Raw genomic sequence first — 26,657 nt, 5'->3', positions numbered from 1 at the left:
GTCGGGCTCTGGGCTGACAGCTCAGAGCCTAGAGCCTGGAGCCTGCTTCGGATTCTTGTGTCTCCCTCTCTCTCTCTCTCTGCCCCTCCCCGACTCGCTCTCTCTCTCTCTCTCCCTCTCTCAAAAATAAATAAACATTAAAAAAAAGAGCACTTACACCGCGGAAACTGGCAAAGGCTAAAAACGGGGGCTCCCACAGCCCAGGAGCCGCTGCTGAAATGTTTACCGGCGCACCACTGGGGGGCAGAACCCCGAAGTCCAGCTGGAATGAAGTCCCTCAGGAGGTTCTGAAGCCCAGAGCCTTAGAGCAACTCTGCTGAAGGCAGACTTGGGGACCGGGCCCCAGCCCACGTCTGTGCTCTGGGAAAAGAATTTAGGCGCCTGCATCCAGAGCTCTGTAAAGGACCCTGTGACTGTGGGTAAGTTACCCGCCTGTGTGTGCTTTGTCATCTACAAAATGGGTCTGCGGCTAGTGCCTCCGCGTTTGGCGATCGTGAGGACAAAGCGAGCTAACGTGTGTTCCAGGCCCCCGGGACAGTGCCTGGGAAGCAGAAAGCATGTGGCAACTGTTACCTATTATTATGATCTGACAAAAGAAAAAAAGCTTAGTCCGACAGTTCCCCGCCACCCCCCCCCCTTTTATAACCCTTATTTCCCCTTCTTTTGAGAATCCTGCACGGTTTGTAGAACATTTAGAAAACACAACTAACGAAAATGTGGGAAAGGAAAAGCCCCCATCTTTAACACCCAGTGAACGTTTCGGTGCACCCCCGGCCTTTCTGGCATTTTCCCAAACCTAGAATAGGTCAATCTTGACACCCTTCCGGAACAGGACACTCTTGTTTGCTAACTCATGATGTTTGGGTAACATTTCCTCCCACCGGTCATGCTCAGATAAACCAGGACGGCCAGGCCGTGTCATCATCGTCACGAAAGGGAATCGGCGGTGATGGGCATTTATTACAGCGTTGGGACCGTATGTCTCCATTCACTATCATTTGGAGGGACCCACCTCTTTTACTTAATAGACAACTATTTGTTGAACCCAAGGCATCGTGCCCTGGGGGGCTGTGAGGGCGACAGGGTATCTTAGCCTCATGGGTGCCCTCCCAGGATTCAGAGTGCGAATCTCTGTTTAGCGGGACAAGGGATGTTTTTCAGAAACGTCATACACCACAGGTTTTCTTTTGCTCAAAACAATTGTGTTTGACAGGAGGACCCCTTTGTCTCTACTCTTATGTCAAAGTGGCAGGGAGGCCTGAGCACCTGTTACGAGAGAGGCGGATTCTCCCCCTTCGTGGAGCGCCGGAGCCCCCGCTGGGAGACGGGACGCGGAGGGACGTTTGCAGTTTCTGTGGTTGGTTGTTCCCCCCCGCGTGTCCCCGCAATGCGGATTCCAGAGTCTTCGCTGGGCCCCGGGAAGGTGCACGCTGATCTCCCAGGGCCGATGGGGCTTGTTAGGGAAATTCTGAGGTCACGGGGCTTGTGTCTCTCCACTGCCTTCAGACTCTAACGCTCTCAAAAGACATCTCGCGCCCCAGCCCCTTCTCTCTTCAATCCCTCTCCCCGCTCATCTTCCCCTGCATTAGGGTTGCCATTGCCCAGGGGGCCACCTGCTTTAGGCAGCAGCCAAGCTTTCAGGTGGTCTTGCTCTTAGGGCTTCCGTGTCTTTTTTTCTTCTTTTTTTATGTTTATTTTTGAGACAGGAAGAGAGCAGGGGAAGGGCAGAGAGGGAGACACAGGATCGGAAGCAGCTCCAGGCTTCCAGCTGTCGGCACAGAGCCTGACGCGGGGCTCGAATGCACAAACCGTGAGATCATGACCTGAGCAGGAGTCGGACGCCTACTTGACCGAGCCACCGAGGCGCTCCATTTTTTTTTTAAACGTTTTTTTCTTTTTAAAATTATTTATTTATTTTGAGCGAAAGAGTGGGCGAGGGGCAGAGAGAAGAGAGAGAATCCCAAGCAGGCTCTGAACTGTCAGTGCGGAGCCCGACATGGGGCTCGAACCCAGGAACCGTGAGATGCCGACCTGAGCTGAAACCAAGAGTCTGACGCTTAACCGACTGAGCCACCTGGGTGCCCCCGGGGCTTCTGTGACTTAATGATACAAAGGAGCTCGTCCCTGGGGCCACCGGTTAGGTTGTGCATAAATGACCCTTGCTTACAATTCTGCAAAGGCTTTTGATGATCTATATTCTAAAATCCAGATGATTTAGCTTGCATGACGGTGCCCCGTGACCCGGCCTCATCTTCGACGGACGCCCTCGATCTCCAGCCAGGCACCAGCTGTTCTGGCCCACTGTCTTTCGGGAGCCACCCCCAGACCCCTTTGCCGGCGTCCCTCCCCTGAAACAGCCATCCTGCCCCAGCGCTGTCCCTATCAGGGTGTTCAGCATCCCGTCTTCTTCTCTGGGTTGGTCTTGCTTGACGACCGCTCTCTCCAGCCCTGGTTCTCACGTGCTGCCTGGCACAGAGCGGGGGCCCAAACGCGTGAGGCTGAATCCGTGAACCCTCGAAGGGACTCCCTTCCCCGACGGCAGGGCCCAGGACAGCAGGCAGGGGAGGGCAAGCAACCCATTTTGCCTACGACCACAGACTTCACCTTGAACGTGAAAACATAAAACCCAGGAGGGAAAGGAAGGTCGTGTTCCCCACGCGATGCCTGCCACGTGTCTCCTATGATCTAGATTGGCTCACAGCTGCATTGACAGATCCGATTTCCGAAAACGGCCACGAAAGTACCTCCAGTCCCACAATTCTTCCAGAGACTTGCTGCTTCCCCACCGAGAGATGGTGCCTCTCCGTCCCTCTCCTAGAATGGGGCAGGCCCCTTAGACAGCCTTGTCTGTGAGGGTGATGTTCAGCCTCACTCGACACCACTGGGAGCAGAGACCATTGTCCCAAACTGCAGATTTGCGAGTAAATACATCTACGTGATTGCTGTTTTCAAGCAACTAAATTTACGGATGGTTTACTTGGGGACATTCGTCAACACTTGCTCTGGACGGAGAGGTTTCCCCAGGTGTGTGACTTTTGGTAAACAGGGCTTTTTGTTTTAATTTTACTTATTCATTCATTCATTCATTTAATTTTTGAGAGAGAGACGGACGGCGCACACGAGTTGGGGGGGAAGGGCCGAGGGCGAGGGAGAGAGATTCCTAAGCAGGCCCGCGCCCAGCATAGAGCCCGACGCAGGGCTTGATCCCACGATCCTGAGATCACGACCTGAGCTGAAATCAAGAGTCAGACGCTCAACTGACTGAGCCACCCAGGCGCCCTTGGGGTTTTTGTTTTCAGATTAATGTTTGGGAGACAGAGATCTTGTGGTCCTCCACTCACTGAACGTTGTGCTGGTGATTTTGTTTTCCAAATTCCGCCCCCACACCCACTCCGGGACCAACGCGGCCTGAGCAGGAGCCCACACACCGGCCCAGGCGCATGCGGCTGTGGGTCGGGGCTTCGCACCTTCCCGTCCCAGGGATGCTGCACTGGGGTTTCCCCGCCCTGAGCACTCACTTCCCCTGCTCCTTGTATTTCTCTGAATTCTCTTACTCACGTGTTTCCGCGATGGCTTCTTCCCACTGGGATGAGAGCCCCTGGGGCGGGGCCTGCATCCACCGTGGTCTTGATTGTGTCTTTCACACTTAACAGTCTGGCCAGGAGGAGGTGCTCGAAAATATTTTTCTAAATGCTGAAAGAATAAAGGAGTTGAGGGGTCACACATCCGCCCCCCCCCCCCAGCATGGCACAAACCTCCCCCACGGTGGCCCGGACTGGTGAGAATTAGCCTTTTTAAAATATCCTTGGGAAGGAAGGGTCACTGTCTCCCAGGGCGGCCTATTCCATTCCATCTCCCTCCCTCTCTCTCTCTCTCTCTCTCTCACACACACACACACACACACACACGTCTCATTGTGATATTCGGAATCATCTCCTCGTGACTCTTAATGGTTGTTCTCCAGAGCTCTCTGCATCCTGGCCACCTGCCTGGAGGAAAGCCCTAGCTTACCATTATCCCAGCTCCTGGTGATAAGGGCTCAGGACAAATCGCTAGCCCTTTGTGGACTGTTACGTCTTTGTGCAAACTGGAACCACCTTTTATTTTAGTTCATTGAGGACAGCAATATACTTAAGGGATTCTGAAAATCTGTAAAAGTTAAGAACTCATCTTTTCTTTTTTTTAAACATAAAATGATGGCAAATACTCAAGAGAGCACCATTCACCTAACGACTCTGAGGCTTACTTTGGCTACATCAGGCTCTGGGTTCTGTTTCTCTCCCATCTCCCGTTGAACAATATCATAAAAGCTCTTCTCTGACCCTGGACTAGACTCAACCACTGGGTTGCGACGGGCAGTGGTTCTGTTTCAGCCGGTGAGAATCCTCCAGGGCAACGGCTCCATTTGAGGAACCTTCCCATCCTGTCCCCCCCAAGCCTGTCAGATCCCACCTTCCCGCTGTGGGTGCAGGAGTCCCGGGGCCCCTTGCAGAGAGGGGTTGGAGCAGCCCTGGGAATCTGGAGCACGTGACCTCTTGTCCCACCTGGGAGGCCCTGTATTCTCTCAGGGGTCACCCTCTGCAGAAGTATGCTCTCAAGGTGGGGCCTAAATCGAAAAAACAAACAAGATGAAGCCTCAAAGGTCAGCCCCCTTGTGGCTGTTGTTTTCTCACCAGAACCTTTGTGTTGGACCCGTCGGGAGTCTTCCTGCCTGGCGGTGCTTTGTCTGTGTGGCTTAAATGACAGCAAACACAGCTCAGCTTTGGACGGGGACACACACACACACACACACACACGCCTCTCAGATACCGAGAAACACTGTCCCTAATGTGGGACTTGGAAAACCAAGTCCCTAATGTGGATGGAGAAAATCTTAAGAGTGAGACCCAGAGCTTCCCAGGATTTTCCCCTCCTCACTTAGCACCTCTTGGGCATCAGTCGTCGGTCTTTTTCATTTTAATGAACCAGTGAACCCGCCTCTACCTTTCAAAGGAATCTGGGGCAACTTTCCTGCCAAGTCCCCACTGAGGGCCTGTGACACTCAAGAAGGAGGGCCAGGCTCTTGTGTAGGTTAAGGAAGTCCGAGGAGAATAAAGATTATAGGGAAACAGTCTACCTTTCTTTACAAGGTCTTGTTTTGCATCCCTGAAATCTCAGATTCAGCTATCACAATGAAGTCCTGTTGCAGAAAGAGCCGGCCTTTTATCACCACTTAAAATCTAATTAATCCATATTGAAGCACAAAGATTTCTGTTGTATTTTAGGGTGAGGGGTCACAGAGCCCTCTTTGTTCATCCTTAGACTTATAATCATCAAGCATTGGGGATATAATTTTACCAAGCAAATTGGAAGGTAACAGATCAAATCCTTATCAGAAAGCCTAACTCATAGTTTTAACAGGGTCCTTCGTCCTTTACATGAAACATTATATTCGAGAAGAACAAAAACGCATTTCAGAGTTTCCAAAGAGTTAATGGCCAAAGCTTATATTCCGGGCAGCATAGGACCAAAACAGTCACACTACTGTGAAGCACGAAAGACAGTGACTCCCACAGGGGTGGCCAAAGTTGTGAGACTTGTTGCAATGGCTTTAGTCTTTAGAGTAGCGATGCAGCTCGTTGGACTTTCGTTATCTTTGCTGGGATGGGTTTTGTCCATTATTACAACTTACCTGCCACATTGGAAAAACCTCAATCTGGACTTAAACGAGATGGAGAACTGGACCATGGGACTCTGGCAGGCCTGTGTCGTCCAAGAGGAGGTGGGGAGACAATGCAAGGACTTTGAATCCTTCCTGGCTTTGCCTGCCGAACTCAGGATCTCCAGGATCTTAATGTTCCTGTCCAACGGGCTGGGGCTCCTGGGCCTGCTGGCCTCCGGGTTTGGCCTGGACTGCTTGAGGGTCGGAGAGACGCGGCCAGGCCTCAAGAAGGGACTGCTGATCCTGGGAGGGACTGTGCTCTGGGCAGCAGGCGTCGCGACCCTGGTTCCGGTCTCCTGGGTCGCCCACATGACCGTCCAGGAGTTCTGGGATGAGACCATGCCAGAGATTGTGCCCAGGTGGGAGTTTGGGGAAGCCCTCTTTCTGGGCTGGTCTGCTGGGTTTTCCCTCCTCCTGGGAGGCTGCCTGCTGAACTGCGTGGCTTGTACTACCCAGGCCGCTCCGGCTCCGGGCCCCTATGCGGTGGCAGAAATGCAAATTCAGTGTCTGTACCTGGAAAATGGAACTGCAGACCCGAGAGTGTAAGACTTTGGCAAGAGCAAAAAGACACATCTTTCCACATCAACCGCGAAGTGGGGTCTATGCTAGAAAGGGGTCTTTGTTATGTAATTAAATCTGTGCTGCTCTCGGTTTCTCATTAACTACTTTTCGATCCTAGGTCCCCTCTTCCTCCCCAAATCTGGAGAAGTAAGAAAGAGGCAAGTCTTATATCTAAAAGGAAACTATCATGGGAAGCATTACACAGGGATGAGCAAAGATAATTTCATCGACCCGGTTATTTAAATCAAAACGTGGCAGCGGCCGTCCATTCTAATCAGAATTAAGCTTTGATGTGTTAAATTTTATATGAGGAACTTTGCTTTTGTTGATAGCTGGGAATAATAATAATTAGTTTCTATTTCCTAAGGAAAAAAACCAATCTGCGATCTTTTAAACATTCTGCATTAGCAATATCCCCTGTTAAGCCTGTCCCAAAGTATTATTTCCACCACAGGGACTTTGGTCTTCTTTGAACACGGGTGGTTTGCATCTAGGAGATGACTAGGTACCCTGTGTGACGGGGTTTTAGGGGGCTTACGGTTTTCAGTATATCACGATACTCTCAAGAGTCAACATACTGGCCAGTCTCTCCTGTCTCTCCCTTCCAAAGTTTCCAATTAAAAAAATAAAATAAAATAAACAACTCCAAAAATATTTTGCTTGCTGTCCAGATAGTGACCGTTCGTTTGCTCAGTAACAACTTTCCTTGGTTCAGTGAAAAATGATAGACATGGGGATACATACATTAGTAAGTGAACCAGGGGAGATGTCCGTCCTGACCTACAAAGTCCTACAGCTTAACTTTTCCACGACGCAGAAAGCCCACGTAGGGAAAAATAAATAAATAAATAACAAGCACGTAAGCACACGTGCACGGATCTGACAAAAAGGCGTGTAGGTAAGTAGACTGGGTATTTGGGGTTGGGAGTTCGGTACTGCTTCCTAGGTTATGTGCTGGATGTAGCTTATGGGTCTTCTGAACACACACAATGCAAGGTCTAGAGAGATTTCCGATAAGAAATACTTTTCTGGAACTCACTTTTAGAAAATGGTAACATCCGGTATTACCACGACGTACGTATTGAAACAGGAGAGCGGCAACGGATGGCAATCCGGACAGGTGCAACTGCTAAGAAAGCGAGCGGTGGGAGCGGAGCCCAAGCTGTCGGGTACACATTTTGCGTTGAGACTTCTTCACTCTTTGACTCGCTAGAGAGCTAGCAATGTTAACAATGAAAGGAGGATCGGTCCTACCTGATGTTATTGCAGAGACAAACTGCTACTAGGACACGGGCACGGTGCTGGCCACACCTGGGCATTACTGGTTGGCAGACTTACTTCCTTGTATCCTTTGCTGAAACCTAGTCAACACCTTTTCAAACAATAGCAGCTCTGGCAAGAATCCTCTACACACAATGAAGAAATATTTCCGAGCTCTGAAGTGACAGCGTAAGGTGTCACACGTCCCCACGCAGAGATCGAAAGGCAGGAGTTAGTTTGGCTCAAGCTCCCGGGGATCTGCAATGGCTTTAGTAGTTCGAAGCGTGGCGCAATTAGCTGGAATTTCACTCTCTCTGCTGGGATGGGTTTTGTCCTGTCTTACAAACTACCTGCCACAATGGAAAAACCTCAATCTGGACTTAAACGAGATGGAGAACTGGACCATGGGACTCTGGCAGGTCTGTGTCGTCCAAGAGGAAGGGGGGACGCAGTGCAAGGACTTTGAATCCTTCCTGGCTTTGCCTGCCGAACTCAGGATCTCCAGGATCTTAATGTTCCTGTCCAACGGGCTGGGGCTCCTGGGCCTGCTGGCCTCCGGGTTTGGCCTGGACTGCTTGAGGGTCGGAGAGACGCGGCCAGGCCTCAAGAAGGGACTGCTGATCCTGGGAGGGACTGCGCTCTGGGCAGCAGGCGTCGCGACCCTGGTTCCGGTCTCCTGGGTCGCCCACATGACCGTCCAGGAGTTCTGGGACGAGACCATGCCAGAGATTGTGCCCAGGTGGGAGTTTGGGGAAGCCCTCTTTCTGGGCTGGTCTGCTGGGTTTTCCCTCCTCCTGGGAGGCTGCCTGCTGAACTGCGTGGCCTGCGTTACCCAGGCAGTTCCGGCTCCGGGCCCCTACGCGGTGGTAGAAACACAGTGTCACCGTCAGCACCTGGAGATGAAAAAAGCCCATCTGAAAGTCTAAGCCAGGAAGGATCAGTGGCGTCTACTCTTCAAGTGAAGCTCACTCCTGTCTGGGTTTGGTAGGATCTCCTGTTGCACAGCTGCCGGTTCACTGAGCTGTTTAATTTTCTAAAATGCACTTGTTTTTTGTTTTTTTTTTTTCACTGTGGCTACTGGCTTCTTACATTGCAATTTCCTTCTAGGAGAGTAAACCACTGTCTTCTTCTACTCTGAGACCAAAACCACTCAAGACTCGATAGTAATCACACTCAGTACTGCGGATGAGTTTTCTCAATTTTAAAATAGATTCAGTGATTGCACAGAACCGGTAAATAAAGCCTTATATCAGTGCCTCCGTATCGTTGAAGGTGTCATTCGTAGAGATGGGTCACTCTGGCAGCTGGAAAGGTTACTGCTGATCGCCTACTGCCTTTAAGTGTGTAAGATCACCTATTATACTGAAACTAAAGTCTTGCTGCAGACCGATTGCAAATGTCATTAGAGTATCCTAAAAACTTGCTGGTTCTTTGAAAGCTTGGGAGGTAAGAGATGTGGGATGCGCCGTCTCCTTTTTATTCGGAGACCTCAGCGCCTCTACGGAGCCTTTTCCAAGAGCCAGCCGGGTTCATTCATGCTTCCTCACCGGGGCAGAAGCAGAGGGGGGCGGTCTGGTGCATGGGAAGAGTCACGGAAAACCTACCCCACAGGTGTGCTTTGGCTTCTGTGTCCTGTGCTCTGCAGACAACTGACGCCCCGGCCAACCCCTGGCTCGGTGAGCGGCCACGGGGGGCACTCAGGGTCAGGGCCGGGTGCACTGACCGAGAAGCTCCCGGGACCACGGCCCGGCCAGCCGACCAGAGCACAGGCTGGGATGGGCGGGGACCCCAGAGCTCACCTTGGAAGCCCCTTCTTTTACTCCCACTATGAAAATATGCCATTTTTATTCCTCTCAGCAATACATATCTTCCAACCAAGAACTATCCATAGCAAACTGCGGGGTTGGGAATTTCCTCGTGAGAGATTTTATACTTGCTCGGTGTGTGGCTCAAGTAAACTCTTGTTTGCAGCAATTAGGGAAATTAAGCAATAAACGACACTGAAATAAAGTATGAGGCAATATGCATCTTTGTTTAAAAAAAAAACAAACAAAAAAAACCACCGAACTTTTGTCCACCCACAAACACAGGGAAAGTGCAGAAACCAAAGTTAATCTATGTGATGTATTTGCATACTTTTACAAACGAGACAAATTAAAACAGAAACATATTCAGAATTTAACCTGATTAAATATTTAGTTCAGTCCTGAGCTTTTGATATTTAATACAATATAGATAAAGTAATAGCGAAAAAAAAAAAAAAGATTTTAAATTTGATTTGCATGCCACAGAGATTCAGCTAAACTTTGTTCATTTGGCTACCAATATTTTTTTTTTTTGTACCTGCAACTTAGATTCTGATATACAAAATTATAATAACATACTGATAATTCAAACTTGAGACCTAAATATTACATTCTTTTTACCCTGTGCAGAATAAATTCTACCTTTAAAAAATAGTATTTATAATATTAAAATTCATATTGTTCATACGGTTTTGTGATCAAGTTATTAAAATGTTTTGTCACTGTGAATCATTTGGGTTAGTACAAATATGACAGAATTGTGAAAAGCTGCCTATAAATACATAACACTATTGCTGATTTTTAAAGTGTGGAAAAGGATTATACTAAAATAAGTTCGTTTCTCATGTTAGAAAGGAGCACATTTTGTGAAATAAAACCTAAAGCATCTTGGTCACAACTGTTAACTACCAGCCTGAGACAGATTTAATTCTTGTATACTGGTCTGAAGCTTTTTGTATGACAAAGAGTGATTTGCTCATCTGAGGAAGATTTATAAAGGTGTAAATAGTCCAATATAGCCTCTTCTGGGTCAAACATTTAAAATGGCCAGAACCGAACTATATATTAAACAGAACATAAATAAGACCGTAAATAAATAAATGATGAAAATAAAATCGTACGGTACAACTACACATAATTCTATAAACATTTTCACGGTCACACTACGAAGCTGAAAACGGCTGACCTTCATTTAGCTCTATATTAAATAAACTTCTGTCTTTCACATTTGACCTTGACAAGGAGGAATGGCATTCCCGCTCTGGTTTTCCTTAGTCATCTGAAAGAATGGGCCGCGCGGCCTCGAAGGACGGTGCGCAGTCGCGAGGCTGGTTTTCGTCCAGAGTGGTGTCACATCCAGTTATGGCTTCGGAGACATTTTAGATGTAAGTGGTGGGATAACTTAGGAAGAGACAATTAAAGTTCTCGGCTCAGAAATTGCTTATTTCGAATTTTGATTCTGATAAAACGAACTTTCCAGAATATGTAGAATTACTTTCAAGAAACTTAAGAATTCTTGCTGAGGATGCTATCTTAGAAATAGAACTTATTATTTTTTTAAGGGATCCATTCCGTTAAGAGGATTTTTGTACTTCTCAAAAAACAAAACAAAGCAAAACCACCAAGATTTAGTTTGCTATGTAAGATGGCTGACCAAAAACTGCCTCTTCCAGTAGAACTGACTGAATGATAAGTATGAGTTAAATTGCACAAATACTCTTTACTTCAAAAGCCTTTATGCTGGCAGAGCAGATACGTTTCTCGCAAGCAGGGCCTGGGGTGGGTGGGCTCACATTCTACACGGACGACCTAGAGCCTTTTTCCCCTCTCGACACGAGATCATCTAGAATTGTTTTCTTAACCAACCGCCTTGGCTGATATTTCAAGTTAATAATGTCCCCAGGCACACTCTTCTCTTGGCCTCCTCACCACAAATTACAGATAGGATCCCCTGAACGCGAGAGCTGCCAAATAGTTTCTAGTAAATGTTAGAAATCTGTTTAATAAAGTTTTAAAAAAAATCTTTTTTTTGGCAACTTTGATCCAATCGGGACTCCCAGGTTCACCAGATGCGTGCTGACGCGCTTCCCTCCGCATCGCCCGCGCGCTCTGGGCTTAGAGCGCCGGCCACCACGGCGCCGTGCGGGGCACCAGCCTCACCCCCAGGACGCGGCGTCAAGGGCGCAGGCCGGGCACGGCCCTCGGAGCACGTACCCGGGCCCGGGCTGCGTCCGAGGCGGCAGGTGCTCGCCGAGGAGGTGACTTGTGTGTGTAGGGTCCCCGGCTCTCCCCCTTCCTCTCCCCGCTCAGGAGGTGACCCATCAAAAGGCCTTCCCCGCGGCCAGGAGCACTGCTCCAGCGGTTTGTTTTCTTTAGACTCCAAGAAAAGGACAAAAAGGAAGTTGTTTTAAGGAAACGAGGGGCTCTGACACAGGTGGCGGACGTGAGCGCAGACACCTGTTTCAGGTGGAGCCGGAACCGTACTCACGTTTGACTTCAAACTCAAAGAGCTGCCCCTTGGTACCAAAATACCGCCCGGCCGGCTGCCATCCTCGGTCTGCTCACGGGACAACCAAGGAAAAGCAAAAATGACCTTCTGCTAAACCGAGCCATTTCTCAACAGCTGGGCCACTGGGATATGCACGGGGCACGGCCTCCGTTCCACTTTTATAAACTGCAGCCCGGTGGCAATTCGCAGGTACTGGACGTTCGTGTACCAGATCAGCCCGTTTTGGTTATCGGATTTCTTTTCTTTTTTAAACATATAAGAATTACATTCAAGATACTTTACAAATTAACATGTTGAAAATCTGCTGTGAAATAAAAGCTCTTTAAGAGTTGATAGTTACGTTACAAAAAGAACCCCCCGAAGCAAAACAAACGTTCAGTCTTGTACCCTCCCTAAGAATGAACAGGAGACAACGTAATGTCTTCAGGGATGTGATCACACATCATCGGCTGGCAGGGACGGGATGCTTATCTTCGCTCTGGTGAAGTAGGCAATCTTCTCCCTAGAGTAGGGGTGAGAAATAAATGGACTTCAGGAGGAAGCTGAAAACACTCTGTGGCCATGGAAAATAGTCCCAAGAGCTCTCTGCCAGCCTGGATAGGGGATCTGTTCCTTAGGCAGAACCCCGTAAGGTCAAGATCGTCTTTGCCTGTTATGACAGGATGTAATGCGGGAGAAGGGCAGTTCTGGCTTACGGTAAATCACCTACAGACAAAGGCAGTACGTTCCCTCCTGCATTTCCAGTGTGAGACAGTTTTTAAACCATCAGCGGGTCAGTTAGAAGTGCTTCTGAACTAGGCAGTCAAGGATGCAGGAAGTCCAAAGTCCCAGGGGACTTCTCAGGGCCTCGTAGAGAAGTACGTGATATCGGGAAAGTCCTTTAAAATCAGTACCATGGTAAGGAAAGGGTGGAGTGATGTCGCGACTCCAAATGAAGGGGAAAGAAAGAGCGTGACTGTGGTAAAGGCAGGTCTGTCCTGCGCCCCGAAACAGCGCTCAGGAGAAACAGCCCAAAAGGGAGAAGCTGAGAAAATAGGGCAGGATGGTTTTCAGAGGTTAGGAGAATACTGAAAAAAAAAAAAATAAATAAATAAACAAATAAGGTTTTGGGATTGTATAGTTACAAAAGATAGGAGCAATCTATCCACTTTGGTACGTAATGTTCATGTCGTACAGAGTACCCCATCAATGCATATTTACTGAGGATGTGTTACATTATGTGGGGCACGATGGCAGCCATGAAGAAAAACAAAGCAAAAAAAGAAAAAAAAAAGGAAAAAAAGAATACAGCACCAGCCTTCCTTTGGGAAACTACGGGTCTGTCTACATGGTGGAGAAAGTGTGGGGTCAAAGAAGTAGGCACTGAGGTGGAAAAGCTCAAAAGACTAAGGAAAGGGAAGAGAAGAAAGGGAGAATGACAGAATTGTGGAAACTGGAATGAGTTATTTTTGTGGTATTGCATCCTTTAGATTTGTTCGATTCCAGAAGAGATAAAAGCAAAACTTAAAAAAAGGCAACTGGGGCGCCTGGGTGGCGCAGTCGGTTAAGCGTCTGACTTCAGCCAGGTCACGATCTCGCGGACCGTGAGTTCGAGCCCCGCGTCAGGCCCTGGGCTGATGGCTCGGAGCCTGGAGCCTGTTTCCGATTCTGTGTCTCCCTCTCTCTCTGCCCCTCCCCCGTTCATGCTCTGTCTCTCTCTGTCCCAAAAATAAATAAAAAACGTTGAAAAAAAAAAATTAAAAAAAAAAAGGCAACTGATGGGCCTCTGGCTGACTCAGTTGGTAGAGTGAGTGACTCTTAATCTTGGGGTTGTGTGTTCGAGCCTCATGCTGGGTATAGAGATTACTTAAAAAAAAAAAACAAAAACACAACCCTTGGAGCGCCTGGGTGGCTCAGTCGGCTAAGCATTCATTGGCTCTTTTTTTTTTTTTTTTTAATTTTTTAAATGTTTACTTATTTTTGAGAAAGAGACACAGAACACGAGCAGGGGAGGGGCAGAGAGAGAGGGAGACACAGAATCCGAAGCAGCTTCCAGACTCTGAGCTGTCAGCACAGAGCCTGATGCGGGGCTCGAACCCACGGACCGCCAGATCACGACCTGAGCCGAAGTTGGCCGCTCAAGCGACTGAGCCACCCAGGCGCCTCCCCACGCATCTGGCTCTTGTGGTTTCTCCTCTTGATCCCGGCTCTGTTTGGGATTCTCTCTCTCCTTCTCTCTCTGCCCTCCCACACTTGCTCTTTATCTCAACATAAAAAAAAAAACAAAAAACAAACAAACAAAAAAAACTCTTAAAAAATAAAAATACAAAGTAAAAATTAAAAAAAGGCAAGTAAGCCTGATCATGACGTCACTGAAAGCCTTAAGGTGGAACCACAAACTGAACACTCCCTGCTAATGGATTTCTTTGGCTCAGGAGGGGTTTACATACCAGAGTCAGTTGCCAATGTTAACATTTGAGATATTTCACGTAGGACTCCTGTTTCCAACTTCCCTTGACAAATCAGAGGGCCGGGGAACACGGGGCCCCTGATTGCAGGTGAAACCAGGACTGTCCCCCCTCCACTCCTCCTCCCCCCCATGCTTGGGGCAGAGTATCCGGCTCTCCCACCCAGGCCTGTGCCCCAGGCTCCCCACGGGTATCCCTCCCAACCCCCTGCAAGCCCAGCACAGCCTGGGGGGCCAGGGTGAGGGGCATCCACGTCCACGGGTTGGGGGGGGGGCGTCTGTTGAATGAGTGAACAACACAAGACCCAAAGATATACACCCCTTCGTATTTTGCGTCAAGATTTCTCAGCGGGATGTGCCAACTGCTTCTAAGCGCCGGGGACACCCTGGGTTCTTGGGGAGCCAGGCTTTAATCGGGTCAGGACCGCTGTCGTGGGGGGGGGTGTAACCTCACGAAGGAGCAAATGGAAGCACATACCGTCCCCCCGCTGTCACTGCTGACGTGAGCTCCTGCCGAACCGAGACCACGCGGAGGACAGTCCGGGAGCACCGGCGGGCCCGGGCCGCTTACCTGAAGGACTGCACCTGGCGCGGCACCTTCCGGCTCTGCTCGCGCAGCCGGCACACGTCCTTGGACACTTGCCGCATCAATTTCTCCGCGTTCAAGTCCTGCTTCTGCTCTTCTTTGGACTGTTCGGCCTGGCAAAGGAAATAAAAACAAACCCCCACAGGACGCTAATTAGAAAGTCCCGGAGACAGGGTGTAAGGCTTGAGGGCTTGGGCGCTGAGCCGGGAGGGCAGCCTCCGCAGCGACAGTCCCACGCGGCTCCCCCTGCAGGTGTGGCGCGGCCGCCGCTGGGGACGAGTTTACTGCAGCGCATTTGAAAGATCTTACTACGCGGGTAATATGTGATCGTTTTATTGCATCTGGAAAGCCTAAGAACCCTCAGAAAAGAAATGAAGACGGGGTGCCTGGGTGGCTCGAGCCTGGGACTTCCACTCCGGCGTCATGATCTCACGGTTTATGAGTTCGAGCCCCGGTTCTGGCTCTGTGCTGACAGCTCAGAGCCTGGAGCCTGCCGCGGATCCTCTGTCTCCCTCTCCCCCTCCCCCTCCCCTGGTGGCGCTCACTCTTTCAAAAATAAACAAACATTAAATGTTACATGTAAATAAATGTTAAATAATGTAAAAAAAAAAAAAAAGATTAAAGAAAAGTAGACAAAAGACCTGAACCGACACCTCACCAAAAAAGATACACAGATGGTAAATAAGTATATGAAAAGATGCCCCGCGTCGCACGTCATTAGGGAAATGCAAATTGAAACAACAACCAGATACGGCCACACGCCTATTAGAATGGCCCAAATCCAAAACACTGACAGTTCATTGGCCACACCAAATCCTGGCAAATATGTGGTACAACAGGAGCTCGTGTTCACTGCTGGTGGGAATGCAAAATAGTACAGCCTCTTTGGAGACACTTTGGCATTGTTTTCAATTCTTCCCCCTCTCCCAACTTTATCGAGATACCATTGACATATACTGTGGTATAAGTTTAAGGTGCAGGTTGACGTTTTCTTACCAAACTAAATAAACATGCTCTTGCCGTATGATCTAGGAGTCATACTTGTTGGTATTTACCCAAAGGAGTTGAAAAGTTATGGACACAGATGTTTATGGCATCTTCCTTTATAATCGCCAAAACTTGCGGGGGGAGGATGCCAGCTGGCTCAGTCTGTAGGGCGTGCATACTTGATGTCAGGGTTGTAAGTTCAAGCCCCATGTTAAGATTACTTAGAAATGAAATCTCTCTCAAAGATGTTTATTTACTTTTGAGAGAGTGCAGGTGCAGGAGGGGTAGAGAGGGAGACACAGAATCTGAAGCAGGCTCCAGGCTCCGAGCTGTCAGCACAGAGCCTGACGCAGGGCTCGAACTCACAAACCATGAGATCATGACCTGCACTGAAGTCGGACGCTCAACCGACTGAGTCACCCAGGCGCCCCTTAAAAATGAAATCTTAAAAAAAAAAAATTGCCAAAACCTGGGTGCAGCCAAATGTCCTCTAGTGAGTGACAGGCAGGTAAACCGTGGTGCTTGTAAACAATGGAATATTATCCAGTGCTGAAAAGAAATGAGCTATAAGCCATAGAAACACATGGAAACACATGATATACTTACATGTATATCACTAAGTAAAAGAAGCTAATCTCGTATGTAAATTCGACTCCAATAAACTGTTTTTAAAATGGCTAATATAAGAAAAAAGGTTTGGAAAGATGAATGAGATTGAAAGTGTATTTGCCAAACGTTAACAGGAGAGATTTCTGGGTTGCACTGCTCTAAGTAGTTTTTTTTTTTCCAAAGTTTATTTATTTTTGAGAGAGAGGGAGAGCACAAGTGGGGGAGGGGCAGAGAGAAAGACACACACACACACACACACACACACACACACACACACACAGAATCCAAAGCAGGCTCCAGGCTCCATGGGGCTTGAACTCACAGACCATGAGATCATGACCTGAGCCGCAGTTGGATGCTCAACAGACTGAGCCACCGAGGGGCCCCTGTCTGCTTTTTAATTGGGCTGTTCATTTTCTCACTGTTGAGTTTTAAGAGTTCTTTGTATATTCTGGATAACAGGGCTTTATCAGATGTGTCTTCTGCAGATATTTTCTCCCGCTCTGTGACTTGTCTTTTCTTTCTCTTGACACTTACACAGGGCAGAAATGTTTAATTTTAATGAAGTTCAACTTACCAATTCTTTCCTTCATGGGTCATGCTCTTGGTGTTGTATCTTAGGAGTCATTGCCATATCAGAGGTCATCTAGGTTTTCTCTTAAGTTGTTACACTGCAGGACTTTTATCGTTTTGTGTTTTATATTTAGGCCTACAATTCATTTTTAGTTAACTTTTGCTAAGGGTGTAAGGTCTGTGCCTAGATTTTTTTTTTTTTTTTTTTTTGCATGTGGATGTCCAGTTGTTTGACTTGTTGAAAAGACTCTCTTGTCCCGTTGTGTTGATTTTGCTCCTCTGTCAAAGGTCAGTTGCCTGTATCCACATTTATGTGGACCTATTTCTGGGCTATTATGCTCCAGTTATCTGTCTGTTCTTTCATCAGTAACACACTGTCTTGATTACCTTAGCTTCACAGGAAGTCCTGAAGTTGGGTAATGTCAGTCCCACAACCCTGCCTCCTTCAATATTGTGTTAGCTATCATGCGTCTTTTCTCTCTCCATGTAAACTTCAGAATCATTTTGTCTACATCCACCAAATAATTTGCTGGGATTTTGATTGGAATTGCAGTAAATCTATAAGTCAATTTGGGAAGACCATTTTGACAATATTAAGTCTTCCTAGTCATGAACATGAACTCTCTCTCCATTTATTAGTTCTTTGATTTCATTTATCAGGTTTTGTATTTTTCCTCACTTAGGTCTTATACATATTTTGTTAGATATGTAACTAAGTATTTCATTTTAGGGGGCGCTAATTGTATTGTTTTTAATTTCAAATTCCACTCGTTCATCACTAGCATACAGAAAAGCAATTGACTCTATTAACCTTGTATCCTGCAAACTTGCTATTGATTTCTTGTTTTCAATGTAATTGAGAACTACCTAATTTTTATTATTTTTCTTCTGATTGCTTTGGATTTAATCTACTCTTCTTTTTCTAGTTTCCTAAGGCAGAAGCTTAGATTATGGATTTTAAATCGTTCTTCTTTTCTAGTATATACATTGACTACTATAAATTTTCCTCTTTGCCGCATTGCACAAATTTTGATAAGTTGGCCTTTCATTTAGTTGAAAACATGTTTTCTCTTGAGATTTCTTTTTCGGACCCATGTGTTATTTAAAAATGTGTCATAGGTCTGTAAGTACTTTGGGATTTTCCAGCTATTTTTCCGTTATTGATTTCTAGTTTTACTTCATTGTGGTCTGAGAGTAGACACTGTATGATTTGTATTCTTTCACATTTTTCAGTTATATTTTATGGCACAAAACGTGGTTTATCTGGATGAATGTTCCATGTGAGCTTGAGGAGAATGTGAATTCTGCTGTTGTTGGATGAAGTAGTCTATGGATGTCAGTTGTGTCTAGCTCATTAATAGCGTGGTTGAGTTCAATTACATCCTTGATGGCTTTCTGCTGCTGGGCTCTGTCCATTTCTGAAAAGGGGGCATTGAAGTCTCCAACGGTAAAAGTAGATGCACTTGTTCCTCCCTGCAGCTCCATCAGTCTTTGCGTCACATATTGTGATGCTGGGTGGTTAAGTGTGTACACGTGAAGGATATGTTATGTCCTCTTGGAAAACTGGCTGTTTTATCATTATACAACGACCTTCTTTATACCGGACACTTGTTATGCTCAGATGTCTGTCTCGGATTAATTTGGCTTTGATTAGTGTTAGCATGGCATATTTTTCTCTATGCCTTTACTTTTAGCCTCTATGTGTTTTATGTATAAAACTCGTTTCTGGTAGACAACATGTAGTCGGGTCTTGTCCTTTGTTCAACTCTGACAATTTCTTTGAATTGGCAAATTCAGATCATCAGTGTTTAAAGGGATTACTGATATGGCTGGATTGATACCCGCCATATTTATTATTGTTTTCTCGTCACTGCCCTTGTTCTTTGTTTTTGCCTTCTACTCTTTTTCTGCCTTTTGTGGTTTTAATTGGGCAACTTGTCTTATTCCATTTTCTCTCCTTTCTTAGCCTGTCAATTGTACTTCTTTTTCAAACTTTTAAGTGGTTGTCTAATATTTCGTAATATGCAAAACACCACAGTACTTTATGGATACTGCAAGTACCATATAATAATAAAATATTCCAAATATCTCCCTCTTGTCCCTCGTATCATTGGTGTCAGTCATTTCACTTATACGTAAGCATATATATGTGAAATACATTGTTGCTATTGTTATTCTGAACAAACTGTTATCTGTTAGGTCATTTAAGAATAAGAAAAATAAAAGTTTTAGCTTTACAGTCACTAATTCCTTCCTCAATGCTCTTCCTTTCTTTATACAGATCTGAGTTGCTGACCTACACTATTTTCCTAATCCCTGAAGGGCTTCTTTTAACATTTATTGCTAGGCAGGTCTACTGACAACATATTTTCTCAATTTTCATTTGTCTGAGAAAGTATTTCTCCTTTAGTCCTGAAGGATAATTTTGTTGGGTATAGAATTCTTAGTTGGTGGTGTCCCCACCCCCCACCTCAACACCTTAAATATTTCACCCCACTCTATTCTTGCTTGCATGGCTTCTGAGAAGTCGTATGTATAATTATTATCTTTGTTCTTATATAAGTTAAGTGTTCTTTCACTTTGGCCTCTTTCAAGATTTTTTCCTGTATCTGTGATTTTCTGAGGTTTGAATGTTACATGCCTAGGTGCAGAGTTTCTTGCATCTAGCTGGCCTGGTGTTCTCTGAGCTTCCTGGGTCTGTAGTTTTGTGTCTGATATGAATTTAGAGAAATTCTCAACCATTCTTGCTTTAAATATTGCTTCTGTTTTCCTCTGTCTTCTGGTACTTCCATTGTGTGTGAGTTTTACCTTTTGTAATTATCCCACAGGTCTCAGATACCCTCTTCCTTTTTTTCCCCGTCAGTCTTTTTTCTCTTTGATTTTCAGTTTTGAAAGTTTCTACTGACATCTCCTCAAGCTCAGAGTCTTTCCTCAGCCCATATCTAGTCTGGTAACAAGCCCATCACAGGTATTCTCCATTTCTTTGATAGTGTTTTTGATCTCCAGCATTTCATTTAGATTCTTTCTTAGAATTGCCTTTTTCTTTCAGCTTTTATTGACCATCCGTTCTCATATGTTGCCTACTTTTCCCATTAGAGCCCTTAGAGCCTTGAGCACAGTTGTTTTAAGTTCCTGGTCTGATAATTCCAACATCCCTGCCATGTCTGAATCCGGTCAGTCTCTTGGTGGGCCTGTGTCCCCAAATGAGAACTTCACAAATGCTTGTCAGTCCCCCAACCCCCCCCTTAGGTGAGACAGGGTGGCTGGAGTGGGTATTTTCCTACCCCCAAGTTGGTTAGGCTCTCTTAAAAACCGTTGTAGGTTAGACTCTAGCTGCTCCGAGGGTGGGTCTTGTTAGCGGAATGCTCCGGCCTACTTCAGAATGGTCGCTTTCCCCTCACGCTGCTGGAAGCACAGGTTTTCTTTTCTGATCCTGAGGACCTAGTAGAGATCCTAGACGGAAAATTCACAGAAGTGCGGGGTGGGGGGCTTCCCATGGCTGCCCCCTGGAGGTTTTAGGTCTTAGGCTTGTTGACCGGGAACCTCCCGCAGTTCACCAATTCCGGTTCAGGCTCTCGGACCCCAGTACTGGCCCCCTTGGAGTTTCTGCTCTGGTGAATGGTCATTGTCTGTGCTGCCTGTCTTTCTACTTTGGGGGGGGCAATGTTTTGACCTGTGACCTCATCTTCCTGACAGATCTAAGAAGAGCTGTTGATTTTTCAGTTTGTTCAGCTTCTTTCCTTGTTGTTAGGGCAGAGTAGTGACTTCTAAGCTCCTAACAGGCCAGACCAGGAAATGGAAGTCCGTAACTTTTTAATAGTTTCGTAACATTGTATTTAATAGCTGGGGCGTAATTATTGAACTAACCTTCTAGAATCTCACGTTTCAATTATTTCCAGGCTGCAATGTTCATTCACCTGGGATTTAGCATTTAAACATCTAGATCCATGAACATGTGGTTAAATCAGATGTAGAGGGGACACAGGCATGTCCTGTGTATTCTGAAAACTATCCACAATAAGTACATCTGCGTGTGTGTGTGTGTGTGTGTGTGTGTGTGTGTGTGTGGTATGTTTTATACTACCCGACTCTCTCGGGGAAAAATTAATCACAATTTTGTTTCAGTTATACTTAGAGCTTAAAAGCACATCAACTAAAAAGACAATTCCTTAGCTATATAAATAAACTGTGAAGTAGGAAATGAGGCTTAGGTATAAACGTGCTACTTACTACTCTTCCTACCTTCTTATTTGGGAACTATGGGGCTTATTCATCATGTGGACGCCGGCCTCCACCAAGGCCCGGACTCCCACTTGCAGGTGAAGCCAAGAGGCTGCCTGGTTGTTAATTTTGGTTTTGGCTCATGGTTTGCCTTGGGGTCCGAGCTGTTTACGTGGGCCCGTAAGCTTCCGAAGGGTAGGGACTGCATCTGTTTGACATGATTTATAGAGGTTCAAGTGCTCAATAAAGATTTTGAAGCCAGTGGTTTGTTTTCGAAAACTGCCTATATTTGCAGAAGCTGCTCGTGATGTTGCGTTATACAATGAACTGTATTACATCAAGTGGCTGGAGACTTCACGCGACCTACGTACTCAGATGAGGGGAAATGTCATCCAGAAGCAGTCTTGTCACCGTGTACTTAATGCAAAACAGTAGTTGTCCGCACCTGACAGAAACAAAAATCTAATTCAAATTACTTTGCGTTCTGAGGGAGAGTGAGATCTAATAAATATGTGCGCTAATTTTTGGCATTTGTTTGGAAAGCTGCTTTAAGAAAAGGAAGTCTAAACACAGTTTGGGGTGGTGATACAGGGTAACTTTCCTCTTCGCTTTCCCTCCTACTTCTCGCCAGGGTGTTGGGGAAAGCAAGCTGGCCAAGCCCGCTCTGGGAAGCTGCCTCGTGCTGGAGGGAACCCACGCCTTGCAGCTCTAATTTCAACAGAAACTGTCACTTTTCTCCTGGACAAGATGGGCTGTGACTTGGTTTATTCCAATCCGTGTCTTAAGCTCTTTTTGGCACATCTTACTAAGCATCGGCCATTTTCTCAGTGATACCCATGGGCAGCACAGGGACTAGAGATTCTTTTCGAGGCACCCTGCCCCTGCCTTACTTTCTCAAGTGGCTTCAGGGTGGGGACTTGTCTGGCCCCCTCAGTGCCGGAATCCCCAGCGGGAGATTCCACTGCACACAGTGGGGGCACAGGTAACACAGTCTGAATGAATGCGTGTCAGTCTTTGGGGAAAACGGGTTTTTAGGTGACCATCTTTTAAAGATTAATAGGCCTCAGTAAGTCTCAAAAGGTTTAGAACCACCTTGGGTTTTTTCCAGTGGTTACTACCAACACAGCTCTCCAGAAAGTCAGAAAATGGAAACTGATGCATTTAGACTCAAACAAACATCTGGACTTCTGTCATCTGAAAGGTGTTCAAAAGGCAAATGGCAGAATGAACAAAACCATTTTTAACTCAAATAACAGAAAGGTGTCTAAAAGGCCTTCCAAGGAGAAAAACACAACAGGAAAAAGGACACTGGGCAGGAGCAGGCATCACACGGAATAAACACTAATGGCAAATCAACGCGTGTCACCAAAGTGCTACCATTCTCACCTGCCACACTGTGAACAGTTACGGGACTGGAATCATAGGGACAGCAAGGCGGATGTCCCAACGCCTGAGCCTCCACGGGTGAGAGGACCGTGCTGCTACTGAGCCAGGAAGAAGCATCTGGAGTCACAACTGCCACCCGCCCCGCCCCGCCCCACTAAGGGGGTTTTGGGGTGGGGGAGGGGAGCTAGGGGCTGGGGAGACTCAGCTCATTTGGGAGCCCCCCACCCCCCGCCCCAGCATTGGTCAGCCTCTCTCGCCATGACCTCCCAAGTGCTGCGCTCCAGTGACAGAATATAAAACGTGGCCCTGCTTAGTGGAGGCCACTGGTCACGGTGGTAGCAGCCGGAACTGTAAAGGAAAGTCTGTGTTCGTTTGTAGCTTGGAGCGAAGTCTTACTAGAGGCAGATCAACTCAGGCCAGAAGTCAGCAGTGGCACAAGGAAAGGGAAGGAAAAACCGCTCTGCTAAGGGCGCTAGCCTGCAGTCTAAATTGACTGGACACTCCCACCACGGAGAAACTTCTGCGCTCGAAAAAGCCAAGTCCTCCTGTTACTAACTTGGGCAGTTATAACGTTTAGAAGGAGATAAACTGGTGTGGGCAAAAAGGGGATTGCAAGGGTCTTGGCTTCCCACACGCGCCCGCTGTTTCAGACACTGTCAAGGCCAGGAAGTGGAAGGACGAGGTCATCAGACGTGGCAGAGACAGGACCGTTGACCGTGGTTCACAGCCAAGCTCTCAGGACCGGCAACTCTTCTACTAGGTATTTAAGCTTTGGAAACACTACTGACTCCAGAAAGATACAGGAATGCTCATTTGCACATTGTCCATAACCGAAAATCTGGGAAACTGTCATTAGAATAACTAAATAATTATGACATAGCCACCAAGCGAATGCCTTAAAAATAATGAATTACAGCAGCATTTACTAATATGGAAAGCTGTTCTTTTTTTTTTTTTTTCCTTTTAATGTTTATTGTTTTTGAGAGAGAGCAGCACACAAGCAGGGGAGGGGCAGAGAGAGAGGGAGCCCGAGGATTCGAAGCAGGCTCCACGCTGACAGCGGACAGCCAGATGCGGGGCTCAAACTCACGAACTGAGAGATCATGACCTGAGCTGAAGCCCGATGCTTAACTAACTGAGCCACCCAGGTGCCCCGGGAAAGCTATTCTTTTTTAAATTTTATTTTAGAGAGAGGGCAAGTGCAAGCGGGGAAGAGGGGCAGAGAGAGGGAGAAAGAGAGTCTTAAGCAGGCTCCATGCTCCGCACGGAGCCCCATGCAGGGCTCGATCCCACGATCCTGGGACCAAGACACGAGCTGAAATCAAGAGGCTCAACCGACTTGAGCCACCCAGGCGCCCCAGGAAAGCTGTTGTTTGTATAAGAATATAGAATTAAGTGGTGGGGGGGGGGGGGAGGAAGAGAGAAAAACAAGTTTTGCAACAATTTGTCTTTATGACCCTATTTTTGTGTAACCCTTTCAACTAACCCTAGAGGCTAACAAAGAGCCAGAGGCACAAATACCCACGGGAATGAGGCTTCAAGGAGGGTTAACAGTTCTGTTACTATTTGACTTGTTATAATAAGCGTATGTTAATTTTTTTGAGAATCTTTTTAAATCTCAAACTGTTCTCAAAGTGTAAGCGTACTAACTCATTTAAAATTTGAAAGTAAAAATGCTGAGGCACTCTTAGGAAAGATGAGATTTTTGAAAATTTATTTATTCAGTAAGTGCGTATGAAGAATCAATCACACTCACACGGCTCTGTGAGAAGCTACATGTCCAGCACAAGGGCACTCCTCGTCCCCTGCAGTTAGCGGCTGGCATCTGTCACCGCAAAGGATCCCTTTGCCAGATCTTTTTCACTGTCCCCCTTCCCCATTCCCCGATTTGGAGGATTCTGTTTAGGAAAGTGGCCTTTATTTGCCAAGCGGTAATTCTCTCTTGATTATCTTGCCATTGACGAGGCCGGGTAGCTGTCACTCGTGCTTCGTGAGGTCCCAGAGAAGGAGCGGCGGACTCGGTAAAGAGAAGCCCCTGGCTTCTGCCGTGCTGCGGTCTCCATCACAGTGGCGAACTGCTGAGCAGACTGGAGAGTCTGCCCAGTTTTCCTAGTTCTTGGCAACTTACAACGTGAATAAACCAATCTTGAAATAGCCATCGGCTTATTGACTTAAGTAATGGGCAGATCGCGAGAGGCCAGACGAGGAAGGTACGTGCTGGCTACACTTACGTAAGAAAAGCTGGGCCAGGTTCCCCAGGATGTATTTTATCAGATCAGAATGAACGACGGGCTCCCCGGATCCTGTTGTGCCTCTGGCTGCCTTCCGCAGGAATGGAAGTGCGAGGGCCTGTTCTGCTCTCTACGGAAGGGCCCTGGTGAGATGGTCTCTCTACGGAGCCTGACGTCTGCTGACTGTCAACTACCAGCGTGTTTGCGGTCGCTGCGAAATCACTGAGAAATTCGGCTTTGTTCTGTGCGAAGTTAAGACTGACCGTGGCACACGTTCCTTTCCCCGCTGTGCAAGAACACACTTCACTGAAAACTACATTGATTTCTGTGTATCTTTCTCGAAAAATCTGGGCGACAGAATGCGTCATAAAGCTTTTGCCAGCTGTTCATCATCCAGGGTAGCCAACTTTCAGGCGGTTACCTCTCCATGCCGGATACTTCCCTGTGACCATTAAGATTTATTCTGTCCAACGACGTGTATTAGTATCTTTGACACGTCATTTTCTCAGCATATTCTAACTTAAAAAAAAAAAAAATATGTTAACATCTGTATCATTTTAAGCTGTAAAAAAAGGCATTTTGACAGGGAAATCACCCTGAGGAAGAACAAGAACTTTCTGCTGCGGAAGCAACACGAGGCTCTTTTGGAAAAACGCCAAGCCTTCCTGGGCACCCCTCTCGCCTCTCCCCCAACGGGTCGTGACCGAGCTGCCCGGGGCCCGGCACAGGAAGCCACTTCCGACGTCCCAGATTCCAGAAGAGCCTGGCCACGGGAGCCTGGCCTGCGGAAACGTCCGGTGATTTGGCCACAGCCGCGTTAAGAAGCCCACCGGCCTAAGGAGCACAGTCCCGTCTTGATCTACAGCCCTGCGTTTCTTGCTCCGCTGCCCAAGGGCGTCGTGCGACACGCGAAGCCACGGGCTCTGCGTCGGTTTTTATTCCGAGCTGCAAAAAGGACCTCCGGCCACGAAGGAGGGGGGCTATGGGGCGCGACCCTGGGCCCCGGCGGGTTTCCGGGCGACGGAGGTGGATCGAGGCCCTGCCGCTGCCTTCAACGAACCGCTCTTCCGGGCGCCGTAGTTTTCGTGGCGGTTGGCAGGCTCTGCGCTCACCGTCACGCCTTTGATGGCCCCGCCGCCGCGCACCTGCAAATCCCTACCCCGAGGGGCGGCGGGCGTGCGTGCCGGCGTGTCCGCGTGTGCACAGCGACGTGGGTGCGGAAACGGGCCGGCGGGACGGGGAAGTCCGCCGCGATTGCCCACTTTGGCGGCCGCGGTGAAAAAGGGACGCCGCCGGAACCGTCCGCGTGTTCACGGGCGAGGCTGCCGCGAACTTGGGTGGTGGGAAAGCGAGGTCCGCGACTCAAGCGGCCCACACGAGCAGGGCTGGTAGCCGTGAGGAAGAACTCCCGTCCCCGGGACCCCCATCACTGTACCCGGGGCCAGGGCACACCGGGCTCCGGGGGCGCGGTCTTCCCGCTGCGGCGGCGGCGGCGGGAACGGCCTCGAGGTGGGCGTGGGTCAAGGTGCGGGGACGGCGGGGCCGCAAGCGCTGCCCCGGCGACCAGTGGGAGGGCCGACTGGGGGGCGCCTTCAGGTGGAGAAGCGGGGAGCCCAGCTCAGCGCAGACTTCCGAGTTGTCCAGGTCCGGCACGTGCCCTCAAGGGCTGGCTTTTGGGCCACGTGGCCTTCCAGGCGCACCTGCTGGTCAGCACCTTCGCTCATCCCGGGAACGTGCTGGATTCGATCGCAAACAGATCACAGAGCTTGCCGCTACCAGGGG

The 26,657-nt window shown here is 47.8% G+C and overlaps 3 protein-coding genes across 7 annotated transcripts in view; 2 read left to right on the top strand and 1 right to left on the bottom strand.

Annotated features, from left to right (window-relative positions):
- The first annotated feature begins 5,584 nt into the window (after positions 1-5,584).
- On the top strand, positions 5,585-6,247 carry LOC109251043 (putative claudin-24). The gene has a single exon (XM_053900829.1). The coding sequence runs from the start codon at positions 5,585-5,587 to the stop codon at positions 6,245-6,247; it is 663 nt and encodes a 220-aa protein (XP_053756804.1).
- Positions 6,248-7,710: 1,463 nt separating this feature from the next.
- Positions 7,711-8,707, top strand: LOC109251044 (claudin-22-like). Its single transcript, XM_019422337.2, has 2 exons — positions 7,711-8,506; positions 8,630-8,707. The coding sequence occupies exon 1, from the start codon at positions 7,786-7,788 to the stop codon at positions 8,446-8,448; it is 663 nt and encodes a 220-aa protein (XP_019277882.2). The 5' UTR covers positions 7,711-7,785; the 3' UTR covers positions 8,449-8,506; positions 8,630-8,707.
- An 826-nt stretch (positions 8,708-9,533) lies between these two features.
- The window catches only part of WWC2 (WW and C2 domain containing 2), a 208,037-nt gene continuing 190,913 nt past the window's right edge, over positions 9,534-26,657 (bottom strand). For all 5 annotated transcript variants that reach the window (XM_019422330.2, XM_053900828.1, XM_019422332.2 and 2 more), the window contains 2 exons: positions 14,854-14,981; positions 9,534-12,338 (listed from right to left, as the gene is read on the bottom strand). In XM_019422330.2, coding sequence (XP_019277875.2) covers positions 12,272-12,338; positions 14,854-14,981 — 195 coding nt within the window. In that variant the 3' untranslated portion in view covers positions 9,534-12,271. The remainder of the gene's footprint in view (positions 12,339-14,853; positions 14,982-26,657) is intronic.

The sequence above is a fragment of the Panthera pardus genome, unplaced genomic scaffold, assembly GCF_024362965.1.
Source record: "Panthera pardus isolate Hobbes unplaced genomic scaffold, ASM2436296v1 HiC_scaffold_13, whole genome shotgun sequence".
Lineage (NCBI taxonomy): Eukaryota > Metazoa > Chordata > Mammalia > Carnivora > Felidae > Panthera > Panthera pardus.
Note: the sequence above shows the minus strand (reverse complement) of the source record. Positions and strands in the feature narration are given on the sequence as shown.